At 37.9% G+C, this 17,284-nt stretch overlaps 1 protein-coding gene across 2 annotated transcripts in view; it reads left to right on the plus strand.

The window, feature by feature from the left end:
• Positions 1 to 14,656, plus strand: part of CUL5 (cullin 5) — a 33,802-nt gene extending 19,146 nt beyond the window's left edge. Inside the window, exons 9-20 of one of the 2 annotated variants that reach the window (XR_010070451.1) lie at positions 846 to 976; positions 1,768 to 1,875; positions 2,484 to 2,548; positions 4,708 to 4,840; positions 5,370 to 5,501; positions 6,156 to 6,279; positions 7,042 to 7,217; positions 7,336 to 7,497; positions 8,184 to 8,302; positions 9,651 to 9,774; positions 10,964 to 12,495; positions 14,056 to 14,656. Coding sequence is in view for 1 of the 2 variants with exons in the window: in XM_063330403.1 (XP_063186473.1) it covers positions 846 to 976; positions 1,768 to 1,875; positions 2,484 to 2,548; positions 4,708 to 4,840; positions 5,370 to 5,501; positions 6,156 to 6,279; positions 7,042 to 7,217; positions 7,336 to 7,497; positions 8,184 to 8,302; positions 9,651 to 9,774; positions 10,964 to 11,158 (1,469 nt within the window). In the remaining variant the exon portion in view is untranslated. Of the gene's footprint in view, positions 1 to 845; positions 977 to 1,767; positions 1,876 to 2,483; positions 2,549 to 4,707; positions 4,841 to 5,369; positions 5,502 to 6,155; positions 6,280 to 7,041; positions 7,218 to 7,335; positions 7,498 to 8,183; positions 8,303 to 9,650; positions 9,775 to 10,963 lie in introns of both variants that reach the window. The other variant, XM_063330403.1, reaches the window with a different exon arrangement.
• The last annotated feature ends 2,628 nt before the right edge of the window (positions 14,657 to 17,284 follow it).

The following is a 17,284-nucleotide window of genomic DNA, read 5'->3' on the forward strand; positions in this document are numbered from 1 at the left end:
TCTCTCTCTCCCTCTCATCCTTTTTTTTAAAGTACAGATGAAAAGATCTACTAACAGTTGAGTGAGATTTTCGGACTTACCCTCTGTAAAACAGTGCTGCCATCACTTACAGTACCTGTTTAGTTCAAATCTCTGTAGTGTCTCCAAACCAATCTAGTGGCCTTAATCCAGGTGTTCCCTTGTGGACAGCTTTGTCAAGATGATTATTGATGTTTCAGTAAATTTTTTTCTTTTGAAATGCCTTCACAAGGAGTAGACAAATTAACCATATATGTTTTTGAAGTTTTTGAACCGGTAACTTTCAGAAGAACTAAATAAACTCTTTGGGAAAACAGAAAGGGAAAAAAAATGCTGTTTACCTTAGTTTTGGTTACTGCAGAATTTGCCATGCTTTTAATTAAAACAAAACATTGGAAGATACACAAAGACAGCTCTGTGTGGCTTTAATTTAAAAAAAAATAATTTTGAATCCATACAATTTCCTGCATACGCTTCCAATTGAAAGAGACCCATTTTTGCCAGGAATTTTAAGGCTGATATACTGAGAACCTGGACTCCATCCAAATTGCCATTGACTTCAAGGGGTTTTATTCAAGCTTGTGATATTATATACATAAGCAAGTATTATGTTGCAATAAATATCTCTTTTTGTCTTCAGAAGAATCTGCTTGTGGGACCAGAACTACAACACTATTCAAAACATTTTTTCCTTTAAGGGATGAATTGGAGTATCTGTTCTTTACGTATTCAGTGTTCTACTTAAGATATCCCTAGCAGAAATGCAGGATATTTGGGTTTTATACAGGTCTTTGACTGGTGGCTTTATCAGTATTTGTATCTTTTAGAGTTGCATTTAATGTTTTCGCTGATGGATAAAGTTCCGAATGGCATAGAGCCTATGCTAAAAGACTTGGAAGAACATATTGTTAGTGCTGGACTTGCAGATATGGTAGCAGCTGCTGAAACTATTACTACTGTAAGTGTAATGTTTTTTTTAACAAAATAACAATGAAAAAATAACTTTGCAGAAGTTAAATGCTCTCTAATTGTGGGACATACGTGTGAATGGAAAAAATTTTGAAGGTTTTATGTTTAAACATTGGATTTTGATCCACTGAAAGTTTAAAATGTCTTTTAAAATAGTTTTTTATTCCTTAAATTTTCAGTTGTAGCTTTAAAATGTGAATCCAATTTGCAAAAAAGAAAAGGTTATAAATTAAGTCCATGAGGTACTTATATGGCGAGATTGTGTTGGCATCCTAATTCAAAAGGTATAATCAGTTTTCTCAGAATTCTAACTTCCTGATGAAATTTGAAATTTGCTTTCAGTCTGAGAATGGTTGTTCAGTGTGGAAATTAAAAGGGTTTTTCCCATTGTTCTTTTTCAGCTTTTTATCAGCTTTTTCTCTGGGTCTAGGAGGCCTGAGTATCTGCAGCAACTAGGATGTGCCTTTTATTGGTCCTTGAAAACTTCTTTTTATTTAGGAGTTCTTATACAATATTTGAAAGCTTTGTATTTTCTTCTTTTTTTTATATATATATGTGTGTGTATGTGTTTGTATATTGGAAATACTATCCTAAAAGTCTGTGTTGAGGCTTACCTGCTGTAGAGCTCCTCAGTACAGAGAATATAGATAAAACGCTTGTTCATAGTATGCAGGCTTGAGGATACTACATTATTACAAATGAGGGAGTTACATGTAAGCTCACGCTGAATTCTTTGCAGCCTTGGTTTTTTTATTTGATTTTTGCCTCTCTTAACTTTAGGATTCTGAGAAATACGTAGAACAATTGCTCACACTATTTAATCGATTTAGTAAGTTGGTTAAAGAAGCTTTTCAAGATGATCCAAGATTTCTTACTGCAAGAGATAAGGTATGTATTTCTGCTAATCATTTGTTTTCAGTTTAAGAATTGTTGTAATTCATGTTATGTCTCTGAAATCCTTGTGCCCATTCACTGTTAAATCTAGAAGCTGCTCTTAGTCTAGTAAATATGCTGACTAAAATACTGATGAAACTTATTACCAACTGGTTAGCTTTTAATTTGTGTTGTAGTTCTGCATAAAGTTGCATTTGTGCTTAGCTTTGTAATGTTGTAGAGCACATCAGATGATGATCTTTGTGTTGAGCACCTTAACGTCTCATTCAGCAATATATTTATGTTTAGAATTTACTACATTATTGGGTGTAGTCTCATGACTTCAGATACGCAACCTGTTCCGTGCAGTCCCTTCCTAACTTGTTGATTAAAGGAAAGTAGGATGTTAATGGAAAAGAGGAAAATTAAAAACATCAGTTAACGGGAAATTGAGTCATAGATTTGAACTCCTATGTTGAAAATCAAATCCACAAACTTTGGACTAATAAAATAGGATTCATTTCATGTTACAGCAATCTAAAAAGAGAGATAAAACTTTTGTGATTCATACGTTAAAAGAGAGAAATTGAGTGAAGTGCTAATAATCTGTAATTATTTTTCAGGCGTACAAAGCAGTTGTGAATGATGCTACAATATTTAAACTTGAATTGCCATTGAAGCAAAAGGGGTAAGCCTTATAAACTTTATGTGAATCAAGGTTTTTAGATTGTTAATGATTGAGTTTCTCTTTTAAAATATCTCTTCAAAAAGTAACACTGTTTAAAAGAGCTTTGTGTTCTTCGCGTTATGGAATTTCAGATTGCTTGTCAACCTCTGGTAAGACGCTCTTCACATGGCATTGAATAGCAGCCTGTTTAAACTCAAATTTATTTGTAGTAATTGGGGATCTATTCTATTATAGTAGAGTAATGAGTCTATTTGTTAGCCGAATTTAATAATACCTTCCTGGGTTATTAATTCAAAAAACCTGAGCTGTATAACTCTGCCGCAAACAGGGAAAAAACTGAGGCAGTAACCTTTATGGGAATAACTGTGGCTGATTAAGGTGTAACCATCCACAAGCTGTTTACCGCCTCTTCTTGTGCCAGCTGTGAGCGTGACCTGTCTGGGTATTACATTGTTGTTTCAGTGCGGGATTAACCAGGTTAGTTTAACAACTTCCAGGAGATTAAGCAGAGCTGTGTGACTCAAGAAGAAAAACTGTGCTTACAGTAGCTGTTCTGCGAGCTCAGCCAAGAGAAGGTGTCGGTCAGTTAATTGATGGTTAACATTTAACATGTGATGTGCCACTTAAGTAGGAATCTGTATATATTTAGGTGGTTGGGATTGTTTATATATAGTCTGTAGTCTGATTTACTACAGAAACAAAGCTTATGTAGCTGGGCTGCCAGCTTCCCTTTCCAGTTACTTCTTGTTAGGAGTAGATAGGTGTAAATATCTGTTCAGCATTCTGGTTCTTACTCTGTGTTTGACTTTGGACTAACGGTAAACCTGGACAGGGATTAGTCTTGCTTGGTTTATGTTATTGGAGAAACACCTTTACAAAAGACTGGATCCCTGCTTTGTCTGCTTCATACAGATACAGGCAAGGCAGAGGAGTTTAGGTCTCTGCTAATGTTTTCATTTCCCCTGGAAGCATCCAAATCAATACCTCATTCAAACTGTGTTTCACTCCTAAAGCTAAACCTGCCTAGTGATTCTTAGAAACCACCATGATGGCAACGGTCTTCTGTTCCTTATTCTTCTTCTCAAGCTCTTTCAAGTTGTCTATGTACGCAGCTTGGTTTGAATAAAATGAAACTTCATCCTGCTTAACTTGTGCCATTAAGTTCAGCATAAAAATATGGAATTTGGTAATTTTTCATCGCTGTCAGGATCTCGAAGACTCTTGTTCAGAAATACCCGGGAACACATTGATTAAATAAGGGTTCTGTCTTGTAATAACCAAAAGACTAGCGATCTGCTTTTACTCCCAAGTGGTCTTTAGGAGGGCAGAAGACAGTAGCCTGCTGGCTGCTTCATGAATTTCATGAATTAAAAAGGGCAATTTGAAGGGTTTTAGCGCCGTCTACAGTAGTTGATGAGAGGGTGAGAGAATGAGCAAGAACATCTTGCTTCTTACCTGCTATCTTACTTGCTGCCTTTGTTTTGGGCCCCCTAGCTGTCGAAGTGGTGCCCTCTGACCCTAGAAATAGGGATTGGTCCTCGGCTCTATTTCAGTCACCAGTCTAGACACTGGTGCAGAACGCGACCTATGCTGAGTGCCTTTTGAAGAACCACAGTCTGTCTGCTGTAGCATATTCTTGTTCAACTTTAATCTGCTTTTAATCTTCAAGCTGTTAGTCTGCTGTTCAAACTGTTATAAAATAGTTGTATCCTGCTACTACGTGATAGATGTGTTGGGTTTTGCCATCTGTGAAATGTGATGCAGGAAGCTGTTCCTGAGACTTTCATTAGAGCGTACTGACAAGTGAAACCTTGCAGCAGCTGTTAATTCTCGACTGGAATACTTATTGCCATGCAATATTTAGTTGTTTCACACTGGAGTTTCAACATAATCCTTCGTTGTTAAGAGTTCTAAAATGAAAAGCAGTTGGAATGATCAAGTTGTGGAAGCTGTCTGAAAAAGGTTGGTAGTATTTATTCTTTCAAGAATAAAAGGGAGTTATCCCTAATTTTTCATTAGTTTCACAAGGATGTGAATTCACCACCAGGATCCTTGTCAAGAAGATCAGGAAAGAGTGGTCTGTCTTGCTAACAGTGTGACTACTCCAGAATAGCAGGATTCTATACGATTTGAAGATCTGTTGTTCTTCTTTTATTTAGTGTTGGATTAAAAACACAGCCTGAATCCAAATGCCCGGAGCTTCTTGCTAATTACTGTGACATGTTGCTAAGAAAAACACCACTAAGCAAAAAACTAACCTCTGAAGAAATTGAAGCAAAGCTTAAAGAAGTGGTATGTTTTTTGCTTTCTCCTTCACGATTATTCTGAAGAATGAATTTGTTTTATTTCGTTATGTGTGTCAAGGCATTGATGTTCAAAAACGGTTATGTAAGGTGTAATAATAGGGAAAAGAGTTTATTGTGTCATTAAGTGTGTGTGTGTTTAATTCTTGTAAACTGTGCAGTGTTTCATGTCTGTGTCAGTTCACAACATTAGTATGCTAAATTAATGACTATATCACTGTAATGTATTACAGTAACTAATGTGAGTCTACAAAATAATGCAGGCTTTTAAATACCAGTGTCAGTCTCTTTTCTGATTTGAGAAAAGGTTCCTGATGGTTGACAAATGAAAAAATCAGAGGTGTGGTATTATGAAAGATTCGTAGCTGATGCCTGTGGCAGTATTAACACAGTTGCTCCTAAGGCAATGTCAAGTAGCCTTTTTGTACTTCATAGTCTACCGTGGCATTAGATCAGCATTCAAAGACTTGTCTAATTGACAATGCAAATAAATATATTAAAATCTACTTTTTTGACAGCTTTTGGTACTTAAATATGTACAGAATAAAGACGTTTTCATGCGGTATCACAAAGCTCACTTAACAAGACGCCTGATATTAGATATATCAGCTGATAGTGAAATTGAGGAGAATATGGTGGAATGGCTCAGAGTAAGTAGCCTGACATCTTTCTTTCTTTGGTTGTGCCTTTTGCTTATGGTATTAATTCCCACTCTTGAACTTAGATATTCTTCTTGCTTAGGTGAGTTCTGTCTTAAATTGCAGGCCACTCGGGACATCTGATACTTCTGTTTTATCGCAATACTTTGCGGAAGTAAAACAGTTTAGCCCTTTTCTAAGAGAAATGTTGATCCTAATAGTGGTAGTGAGAGATTTTAAAATATTTCACATATGATTATCTGAAGGCTTCATATAGTCCATATGCAAATCAGCAAAATGCAGTGTACCTGTTGTTTAGGTATGTAAATAATTTGAGGTGTGCTCTAATTGTGAAATTTTGTATAGAATAGAATATTATTTGCATGCAATAAACATTCCTTCAGATCTCAGAATTCATTGATTCCTTGGTGCATGCATACGTTCCTCAGCACTTGGATTTCTTTAAAAGAATCATTATATGCCTTTAAGGGGTAACTACTTATGATACGTGAAAAAAAAATTTCTGTTGCATTGCAGATTAACTGTTATTGTAAAGTGATAATACCTGTGTACTTTAATGCTTTTCATTATTTTATTATTTTAAAAATAAAGCTTTTTGTTCATAGTTGTCTATGCGATAGTTTAGCGTTCTGTTTGTTTATACAGGAAGTAGGAATGCCAGCAGACTATGTAAACAAGCTGGCTAGAATGTTCCAGGATATCAAAGTGTCTGAAGACTTGAACCAGGCCTTCAAAGAAATGCACAAAAATAATAAACTTGCTTTACCAGGTATTGTTTTCAAATTATTTGCTGTTTTGCATTTCTCTTAGTGTAAAATAATTCTGTTGAATCTTGAGTTAAAAATTATATCAACTGCAGGTTGAATGTAGTCTTCAGGGCATTGTTGTTACCCCTAGATTGGAAGTGTCTGTAGACTGTGCTTTCTCTTACAGTTGACACTGGAGCTCCATCATTCTGTAAGTTACTGTGGGTTTTCATTATGAGCAATCTTGTAGATACAAACTCCCTACTCTTGTAGTTAAATTCCAAGCAGGGGCTTGAATCGGTATCAACCAGGTGAATGCCTGAACTATGTTCTTCTTTTATGCCCTCATCATTCTTCATGAGTGCTTCATGCTGTGCTCCTCCTTTATCTGCCAGCAGGAGAGCTGGATGCGTGCTATGAAGAGCTTAAATCACATCTCTGAGATTAAATTTCACTGATGAGAGAGGCTGAGGAACATCCAGTTTTGGACCTGCTGCTGCTGAAAACCCTTGAGCAGTGCTTACAGATATCAGATATAATGCTGCATCAGGGCTTAAGAAGCTCTGCAGAGGCAAGCCAAAAAACCCAGAGATTTCAATCAGTGTTGCTGGCAGAAAGCCAGTGGTGCATAAATAGAGTACCTTAATGTTTAAGTAGGTAGACACCATGCTACTTACTGAAAATTTAGTCCTCCATAATTGTATATAGAGTAGGAAAAAAAAAACGCATTTTGTTTATCGGTCTGTTATACCTGGAGATTCATATGATCCAATATGGTTTTACAGCTGACTCTGTGAATATTAAAATTTTAAATGCTGGCGCCTGGTCCCGAAGTTCTGAAAAAGTGTTTGTCTCGCTGCCCACGGAATTAGAAGATCTCATCCCAGAAGTTGAAGAATTTTATAAAAAGAATCACAGTGGTAGAAAACTGCACTGGCACCACCTCATGTCTAATGGAATTGTAAGTGTATAGTTTTTGGTGTATCAATCTCAATGACTGCACTTTCTGTGTATTTAAAATAGTAAGAAAGTTTGTGATCCAGAAAGGCGTATATGTAAAATTGTTATTCTTTTCCCAGATAACATTTAAGAATGAGGTTGGCCAGTATGACTTGGAGGTAACAACATTTCAGCTAGCTGTGCTGTTTGCTTGGAACCAAAGACCCAGAGAGAAGATCAGCTTTGAAAACCTTAAACTGGCAACTGAACTCCCTGATGCAGAACTTAGGAGGACTTTATGGGTATTTCCCTTTCTCTTGAAACAGATTTTTGTACTCTGAAATATTGGATTAGTATTTTTAAAGTGCTGTCAGATAATACTTTGAAACTGACATGTGAATACCTTTCTTGCTAATTAATCAGTTGTAATGCTAGCTCCTTGCACTACTGCTGAGCACACACTGCGTTTACATTAACACATTCTCTCTACCCAGCGTTATCTAACTTAAGTTTTTGGAAACAGCAAGACCTTTTTGACCATATGCTGTCTAAGGCACAGAGTAATGATCATGGTTTGTGGAGTGGGACAGGTCTTATTCTAGGAAATCAATGGCACCTGATAAATATATGTTGCTTAAAAGTCACTTCAGTGTTTGCCCTATCAGACTTAATTATTTAGCTCAAGAATAAAGAGAGAAATCACTTAAATCAGACTTAACACCACTTCTGTAACCATGAGTTTGTGTATTTTACTACTTTGTGTGATTTTACTTATGCTAACCCATTTCAGGAGGTTATTGGTAAACTGTGTCCCCTCGCTGGTTTTCCTTGTATCTTTGTGTTGTCCTCTAGCAACTCCCAACAAGCCTATGTGGTTCCTTCACTACAGTCTGCACAGCAGTGAACTATGTTCTTAAAAAGTAATTGTTTCCATTTAGAAAGTCTGGTGTTTTATTTTCATTCTTCCCCCCCCCCCTTTTCTCTGTAGTCTCTTGTAGCATTTCCAAAGCTGAAACGTCAGGTTTTATTGTATGAACCTCAAGTCAATTCACCCAAAGACTTTACAGAAGGAACCCTCTTCTCGGTGAACCAGGAGTTCAGTTTAATGTAAGATGATGTTTGAAAAGTAAAATAACAATGTACTATTTTATAATTAAAGGAATTCACTTTAACTTAACCTTTGTATTTGAAAGTTTTCAAGATTCAGCTAGACACATAACTTTGCTGCCCTGTGCTCACTTAGTTTTGGCGATAGTCATGCTTCAAGTAGGTGGTTGAACTAGATGACCTGCAGCAGCCCTTTCAGACAAATGTTTCTGTGGTTTTGATTTCCGCGAAATTAGATTTCTTAAACGCTTAGGGATGAGGTGCAAAACGGGCGGCTTTGGTATCTTCCTGTTACTAATGAGCCCATGAAATTTCATATAGGAAGAACAGCACGTAAGCAGAGCGCAAGTGGTGTATTGATTATTACACTCACAGAGTTTCAAAAGCAGACTGATAAGTTAAAAAAGGAGGTGAAACTGCTTAATAATATGCTGTCAAAAGCTGGGATTTTTGGTGTGGCTTTCACCAGAGAGGGGTGTCTTTATTTCGGTGAGAATTGCAGTGCTCTTTTACTGGTGCTTTGGAATCCTTCAGAGCACAAGATGGTGTAAAGAGAGAACATCTAAATGGTATACACCACATTCAGCATGCCTCACTTTTGTTTTTTGCCTCTCCCTATTATCAGTGGCTATGATTAGAACTGGCTTCTTGCTTGTAACCTCAGGTTCTGGGCCTCATTCTCAGTACAGCTGAACATCTGGATCTGGGGGAGGGAGAGAGAGGCAGAAGGGGGGTGATGAATCTGCTTTCCTGGGGCTTAGTTTCTTGACCAGGGCCATGACGTTTGTTCCTGTCATCAGGACCATGAGCTTTGGGAAGTGATGAGAGGGTATGATGGAAGAGACAGGCTGTACAGAAAGTTTGTGGGTGACCACTGAAGAATGCCATCAGCTTTTTGCTGTGTTGGTTATAATAGCTGTTATTTGTCCTTTTTTTTTTTTTTTCTGCTAGACAAGACAGTTCTTTTGATTAAAAAATGAACTAGTCCAGTTTCCTGAACTTCATTGTAAAAACTTCCTCTAAAGAACTTCTAAAGAACCCTATGTTTATATAATTATACTGAAATATATTTCTCTGGAATTTTGTTCTTTAAAATAGTACTGGGAACTTTTCAACTTCGGACACTGTCACTTTCATCTGATGTATTTTTTGTAATGCTAGTCCATTCAGGTTTTATTGGCGCTGAGTTTTGATTTGTCAGCCAGCTATCTCACTGCAGCAATGCTAATAGCCTATAAATATCTGATATGTGCTGGTACTCCTTGCTGCTGTGTAATGTGAGTTTAATAGGAATTCCTTAACTGAGAATGCATTTTGTCCTTATTTTCATACAATACAACTTTTTCAGAAAAAACGCTAAAGTTCAAAAAAGGGGCAAGATAAATTTGATTGGTCGATTGCAACTTACTACAGAGAGAATGCGGGAAGAGGAAAATGAAGGAATAGTCCAGCTAAGAATATTACGAACACAGGCAAGTAAACTGCCAGAGAAATATAAAATTACCCTGTTTCTTTTGTTGTATTGCGATTACTGCATACTGTCCACACTTGGATGTTGATGTATGAAATGAATGCTTTTGAATCCCATTTCAACTTACTTTTGCGATTTGGCTTAGATCCTTTGTGACTACCAGCTTTTGCATCTGTGTTTGTGCACCCGTAGTTATCAGCCTCCTGTTCTGATGTACCAGGTCATCATTTTTAAAGCGGACAAAGCAGATACTAAGCAAGTGGTGAAGGCGTAACTGTGTAGTGGTGGGTGGCAGCAGATGGTAAAGTTGACTGACGAGCCACCAACACGAACAAACAATATTGTTGATCTTGAGATCTCTTTGACTACTCTGTATGAAGAGAGTAGAGTCATCTCAGAGATGGAATCATGCTTTAGTAATAGCAGGATGACTTCTTGAGAGGCATTCTCTTGAGAGGGGTGCATCGTAGGTGTACAAACTGCCGCTTCCTGCTTTGTGGTTGGTTCTCCTTCAGTCAGGCATTTATGTCAAATCTTTTGAGCTGATAATTCTAAAAAAAAAAAAAAAAAAAAAAAAAAAATTAAAAATCTTAATTTTTTGGACATCAGAGATCATTACCTACAATGAGTCTCAAAAGTCCCATCTTCAAATTGCAGGTCTCTTCTATCAGTCAGATTAGATTACGGGCCGTGCACACTGTGAATTGTACTGCCTGACTTAACATCTTGGCCACATTGCCAACAGAAGGATTAATGCCTGGTTGTATTTATGAAATGAGAACTCCTTGTGAGTTCCAATTTGACATTAAGCTTGCATTTCATGAGGTCTTCACAACGTATATCACAAGTCACCCTGGAAATGGCGACTTCTGCTTAGAGTGAATTAGGTTTTAGTGAGTAATTCGTACTCTAGAGACAAGACTTAACTGCAGATTCTCCTATGACTGATTTACCTTGTATCTCTTGCATCTTGCCAGTGCTTCATTCTTCTCCTTTATCAATTTCTTTGTAAAAGCAATTCAGTATCTGCTTGGGCTAAGAAATGCGGCATATATCTGATTTTGGGGGAAGAATAGAGATTTCCTTGCTGTCTTGCCTTACCAGTAGCCCCCTATTAATGCTGTGTTCACTTTGTCACTTCACCCAGGAATTTAAAAAAAATTAATTTTTTTTCTCTTGTCTCCCACCAGGAGGCTATCATCCAAATAATGAAAATGCGGAAGAAAATTACTAATGCCCAACTCCAGACTGAACTCGTAGAAATATTGAAAAACATGTTCTTGCCACAAAAGAAAATGATAAAAGAGCAAATTGAATGGCTTATAGAGCACAAATATATCAGAAGAGATGAGTCGGATATCAACACCTTCATATATATGGCATAATTCAAGGACTCTGCGGGATGCTGAGAACATAAATGGAAGGGTGCTTGGACAGACAGCTGCAACAATTTGTGCTGCAGAAGGACTTGTTTTGACTTTCGTTACATATTAAAATCCCTGCCTTACCTTACAGAGGACTATATTTTGCCAATTTCATTCAGCTAGCATGATGGCATTCCCTTCATGTTGCACACTTTTAACAGCATGCTGTTTTGTGGGAAACTTGCATTCATGAAGAGCCCATTGTGAACTTTTTAAAGTAGATTTGATTTACACCCACCAAGAAGAATACAGGTTTGGGTTTTTAGTTGACCAGTACTTGCACAAGGAAAAAAATATTCAAATATTCATGCACTGAGGAACTGCTATTAGTTTTGTTTTGGGTTTGGGTTGTTTTTTTTTTTTCTTTAATGCAATTAGGACTAGAAGTAGCACTTTCACTTTTGTGTTTTGGATCAACAGAGTAATGTACTGTCCACCTTTGGCCCTTTTTATGTAATAACATTTGAGAGACACAAACACATGCATCACAACTGATATGTATTTGTTACAGTTAAAACCTGTTGGCTAGAGCAGTGCTTCAATCTAGTAACTGGATTTTAATAATTGACACTTAAGTGACATAAAAGTAATTCCAAGTCATGGGTGATATTCTTCCTTAAGCAAGAGATCATTGTTTTTAAATTGTTTGCTGTAAACAAGTGGATATACATTATTTGTTACCTTATTTGGACAGATGATTTGCTACAATCCTTTTTGAGAAGGTAAAGCTTTCTTGAATGATACTTCACTCTAAAAGCAGTTTTCATGTGTGGGTCTGTTATACTGAACAGAAATATTAAGTGTATTTCCCTGTACATTTAATATTTGTATTCCAAATATTTAAGTATGTCTACATATATCTGAATGCATTAAAGAGTAATTGATGCACAACTCCCCCAGAAAGAAAATAACACTTGAAGATCCCTGTACTAATTCCTCGTTGGTAATTTTATATATACATGCAAGGTTAATCCAATTGGACTGGCTTGTTGCTTAGAAGTCGACATCTTTATATGAAAAACAAACCCTCTGCTTTTTGTTTTGAAACAGGCAGGGTAGGAAATACAATTCTAACCAAAATGGTAAAAAGCTAAGGAAAAATACTTTGTTTAATGTATGCAGAGAGAGTGCCAAATACACATCAGGAATTTCAACTTTTTAATGTTACCTCTTCTATTTTCAATCATCTTAAGTAGTCGTTTGGCACTGCCTGCCTCTCTGCTGCTCTGAAATGTCCCAGCATGTACTGGACTGGTAACATGAATCACTGGCGCAGAGTGCCTGTCTTGGGACAAAAGGTAAGTTGCGCTTTACTCAGTTCTGTATGAATATTCTTCTATAAATCGCAAGTGTGCGAATTTGTTTTTTTTTAATTAACCGGTTCAAGGACAACATCTAAAGGTCTCATCTTCTTTAATGACTGAAAGAGGGAAGAGGATACAATTAACTTTAGTGAAAAAGGAAAACCTTCCAGTAAGTAAGAGGAGTTTTGCTTTCACATGGTTGCAATAAAGCATAAAGTAAGAGTGGTTTAATAGCAGACTCTACAAGAATGGCTATTTGCGCCCTTAAACAGGCTGCATGCTCTATTACTAACATCAATGCCAATGCGACTGCCTGAGAACAGTGTGTACCTGGACTTCTGTTTGATTAAGAAATCTTTGGTAGTGAGGGTTTCATGAACAAGAGATGGAGAGAAATCGAGACCTTGCTAATTACAGTTGATGGAAATCCCACAGCTTATGTTATATGCTTTTACTGATACTCGAAAGTAGATGCTGTTTAAAAATATTGCATCTCTTACGTTGGCCCTGTGGTGTTGCAATTTAGAATCAAAAGCAAGTGGTGCTCTGTGTAGTTAACCAGTAAAACTATTTGAACATTAGAAAACAAAACTCTAATAAAAAACTTTGTGCTGCAAGACTTTCAGTCTTTGTAACTTAAAAGTAATAAATGCTCACTTGGGATAACTGGGGTAAAACATGACAGTCTGAGCACATTCTTTTCAACACAAAAAATTCCAGCTGTTAACCAGAGAAGAACAGGTGTGAAATTGTCATGTAGAAAGAGCTGCAAAGGGAGTAATGCTGATTTTGAAGCCATTGATTTATATGTGAGAGATATGTTTAAGTGACTGCATCTCAGATACAGCTGTTTCAGAAGCTGGAGTGTATGCAGGAAGCAACAGGTTGCTAAAAGCTAAGGAGGTGCACGCTCCCTCAACTAAAAAATATAAAATAATACAACCTAAATGTTATCTATTTATTTCTCAATACCCAGGATGCATAAATATAATTGGTAATGTGCCTATGACATGGTCATTTTTCTTTAAATATATACCGGAAATGGATGTCGGGTTTTTTATTAAATCTGAGGCTCACACCAGCAAATTTATTCAAGATGCAGAATCATGTTTAGCATCCTTCATCAGGTCACTTTCACCAGTATGCACTTAAAACTAGTATCACCTGGGGCACAGGGAGATACCTGGGGTAAACTGTTCTTTTGGGGAGGGTAGAGTTCAGATCTAAATGAAAATGAACTATTCTTCACTTGCAATATGGCAACAACGCACTTTTAAGGCTGCAATTCTTAGCTATGAAAATATATATATATATACACATATATGTATATGTCCAAAGACCTACCTTAAAGAGGTGCTGCATCTGAAAAACATGTTGCCACACACACTGCCACGGTGAATAGCTACGGAATGAAATCTGGTGTAGAAGGGGGGAGGGGGGGAATCACTCTTAATGGGTTTAATTAAGAAATACTGTTAAATCTTTCTCTGTCCCAACAACTTGATGAGGATCTCAGTTTCGATTCTGAAGTCTTCCATTTTCCTCTTTCCACAGTTGGTGTCCTCTAGCTTCTATTTTTACTCATCTGTCTTTCAGTTGCTATGACTGTAATGCAATTACATTTCCAAAAGACAATGTGACTTTCTCGTTTTCACCTTTTTAAACTTGGTATAAATGTTCTGAATGTTAACATGTTGCATTTATTTGCATTGGGATGCCATTGTCCTGTAAAGTGCAAATTTTAAAAATACAATTGGCAAAAAGATTTGATAGTTTTACAGAAAGATTTGCTATCTTAAACTCAAACTGTTTTCTATTTTCATCCAAATGACTGGGATGCTATCTTTGTAATTCTTTGAGGTCATATTTGTGAAATAAACAATACATGAAAGCTTTCCTGTCATATACATTATATGTAGTCTGGAGTGTTGAGCAAACTTGAGTTCCTGAGTTGTAATATCTATCTACGTATGGTATTTACAATTTTGAATGTGTGCCACTACCAAGATAATAATGCTGTACAATTTTGAATGGTGGTAGTTTCTGTATGGCAGTCCAGCTGAACTATTTTGATGTACTGCTTAATTTTTGAATTTTATTTTTTAAGTTGTATAATTTATTTTCTTGCAAAATAAAAATGTAATATAAAAGACTACTCATTTAGCAAGGTATTTTGGTGTCTTCCCCCGCAAAATTTTCAAGTTGAACTCAGGTGCCACTCCTGAAAAATGCCACTTACGAAATTTGCCTGATTCCAAGTCCCAAAGACTGTTACGATCAGATACTAAAAAAAAAAAAGGTAAAGACTTCCAGTTCCTTTCTTGTTATGATTTTTCAAGGACTTAAGGTTATGTGTAGAGCTATTTAGTCTTCCATATTCTATTTAAAGATGAGCTGTAGTCTTTCAACGTATCAAAGCCTGCCATGCCAAAAGTGGCTGGGGGTGCTTGACTCTGTGGCATTTTTAAAAAGGATTACGTCTCTGTGTAACTTACTGGGATGTACTTGGATTGCTGAATGTTTTGGCTGATTTGTCTCTGAAATAATGGGTGTCACTGAAAACTAATGGGTGGTGTCACCAGATTGGTGGCATCTTCAGGTACCTGATCCTGCAGTAAACAGTGATGTGGGAACCGCCAATTGCCCGAAGGAGTGCTTTTACTGTAATGGCTTTTCTTCTCTGATTGTCCTGATTGTCCTTGCCTTTTAATGTGAATCTCTTTATATTTCAGCTCCTTTTTCCTTTAAGTGCACTGGCCAACATCAGTGTTTTGTGTTTTCTGGTCCATCTAAAGGTTAGAACTACTTGTATGGAATAAACAACTATTTTTGAGTGACTATTCAGTGCTCATGGCAATTTTCAAACTGGCAGTTCTTGCAGCCAGAGCTTTGATAGCAGGCTGCCATTATTTCCATACTTTTTTTTCTCTGTTAGGGAAAAGTGTAGTCTTTCACAGCAATGGTTTTCCAGGTGGAGCTGTTCTCTAGAAATAAGCCAGTTATCATGGGAGTTGCTTAGCTGAATCAACTCCTACCAGTGTAAATTGATCACAGTTTAGGTAAAATCATTGTCCTCAATATGAAAGGCTCTAAACCTGCTTCATTCTGATTAAGAACTTGGCTATATTTCTTTTTTTCCTTTCTTTGCTTTATGTATAAACATCTCTCTCTAGGTGTAGGCACGGTGCCTGTATTTCATCCTCATTTTATCTAGTGATGGAGATCCACCCCGGGACTTCAGTTGGATGTTGTGCTCCAAGTCCTTCATGTGGTCTGAGACACCCGTAAGAGCGAACGGTTGGGGGCATGTAGGCTGCTGCTTCCGTCTGCTGATGTGGGGCACTGTCAAAGCAAGTCTTAGCTCCTGAGCTAAGGAAGAGCAGTACAGCGTGGTTGCTCTTAATAGCCTAAAAGACTGAAAAACTGACAAGTAGCAACTTTAAAATTAGTGCATTATAGTTGTTCTTGGTGAGAAGAGATGCCCTGTTGTTTTCCTTCTGAATGCTTTTTCTGTTTTAAGACCACGGTCTAATATTACGGATGGACAGCTCATGATTTGCCATCTATTGCAGTCATTGATTTTTACTAGGGAAGACATTAAGGAAATTACCACACCTCCTGCATTTTTTGTAGCCTGCAGCTGGAACTTAGCTCAAGCTTAGGTAATATGCAGGATTTATTGCAGCAAATAAGTATGGTAGATGCCCCCCCCCTCACCTAGATGAAATTCAGCCATTGCTTCTGAAGGAACAGAGGTGTGAAACGGAACAACTGGCCAAGGTGTGTCACCTAGCACTACAGTCAGCTTCGATTCTGGGGACTGGTGGGCTGCCAGCTGTTTCTGACTAGGTTCCACAACAAATGTTATGAAGGAAATCAAATTTCCATGGAGCTGGGGAGGCTAGGGCTTCAGATGGGAGGGGAGAATTCAAATGGGGCTGTGACTGACCTTTACAAAAGTGGAAAGGCAGAGTAAGGCAGAACTATTTTCACGGAATCCTGTAACAATGGCACTAGGGCTACTTGATAAAACCAGCAGAAGATTGGTTTAAAACACTAAAAGGGGACTTGTTTCCAGGGGATGCGGATCACAGGTATCGGGTTCAAAAAGGATTAGACAAAGTCACAGGTAACATAATAAAGCCAAGCATATACCCTCTAACCTCACTAAGCAGTGAACGTGGATGCTGGGGAAGGCCAGAGAAGGCGCCCTGACTCTTCTGCTCAGCTTCAAGCAGCGGATGCAGGGGATGCTACTCTCCTATGGTCTCTGCTGAACTCCTGAATTCTCCTAAATAGGAATTATCCTGAAAAATCTTAAAGCCCTCCCAGAGGAAAAAAAGCTAAAGGGGGGGGTGGGGTGGGGTGCCAATTGACTAGAGGTGGCAACAGATGCAGGGGGCAAAGGAAGGTGTATGAAGACCACTGGACCAGGACCAAAGATGTAAAATGTAGGGCAGTGCCCAGCTGAGCACCCTTGCCCACTATCTCTTGACAGTGTCCAAGCCACCCCTGGATGCTGCCTTGTGGGGAGGGACATGGATCTCACAGGCAAAAGGGTTTCTTCCTTCCTCCCCCTCCAGCTTTCTCCCACCGGCAGTGTGGATGGCCATTTGGCCAGGGCTAAGAGGTGGCTGTCAAGGGTGTCCTGCCACTGGTGTGGGGTCAGGAGGGTGGAAATACGCAGATGTGGGGGAAAACGCAGCCCAAACCGCTGGGAGAGGGGCTGCACCATCACACGTCCTAGGGTGCCCATGAGGGAACTCTGTCTGCGGTGGGTTTG

The sequence above is a fragment of the Chroicocephalus ridibundus genome, chromosome 1, assembly GCF_963924245.1.
Source record: "Chroicocephalus ridibundus chromosome 1, bChrRid1.1, whole genome shotgun sequence".
Taxonomy (NCBI): Eukaryota; Metazoa; Chordata; class Aves; order Charadriiformes; family Laridae; genus Chroicocephalus; species Chroicocephalus ridibundus.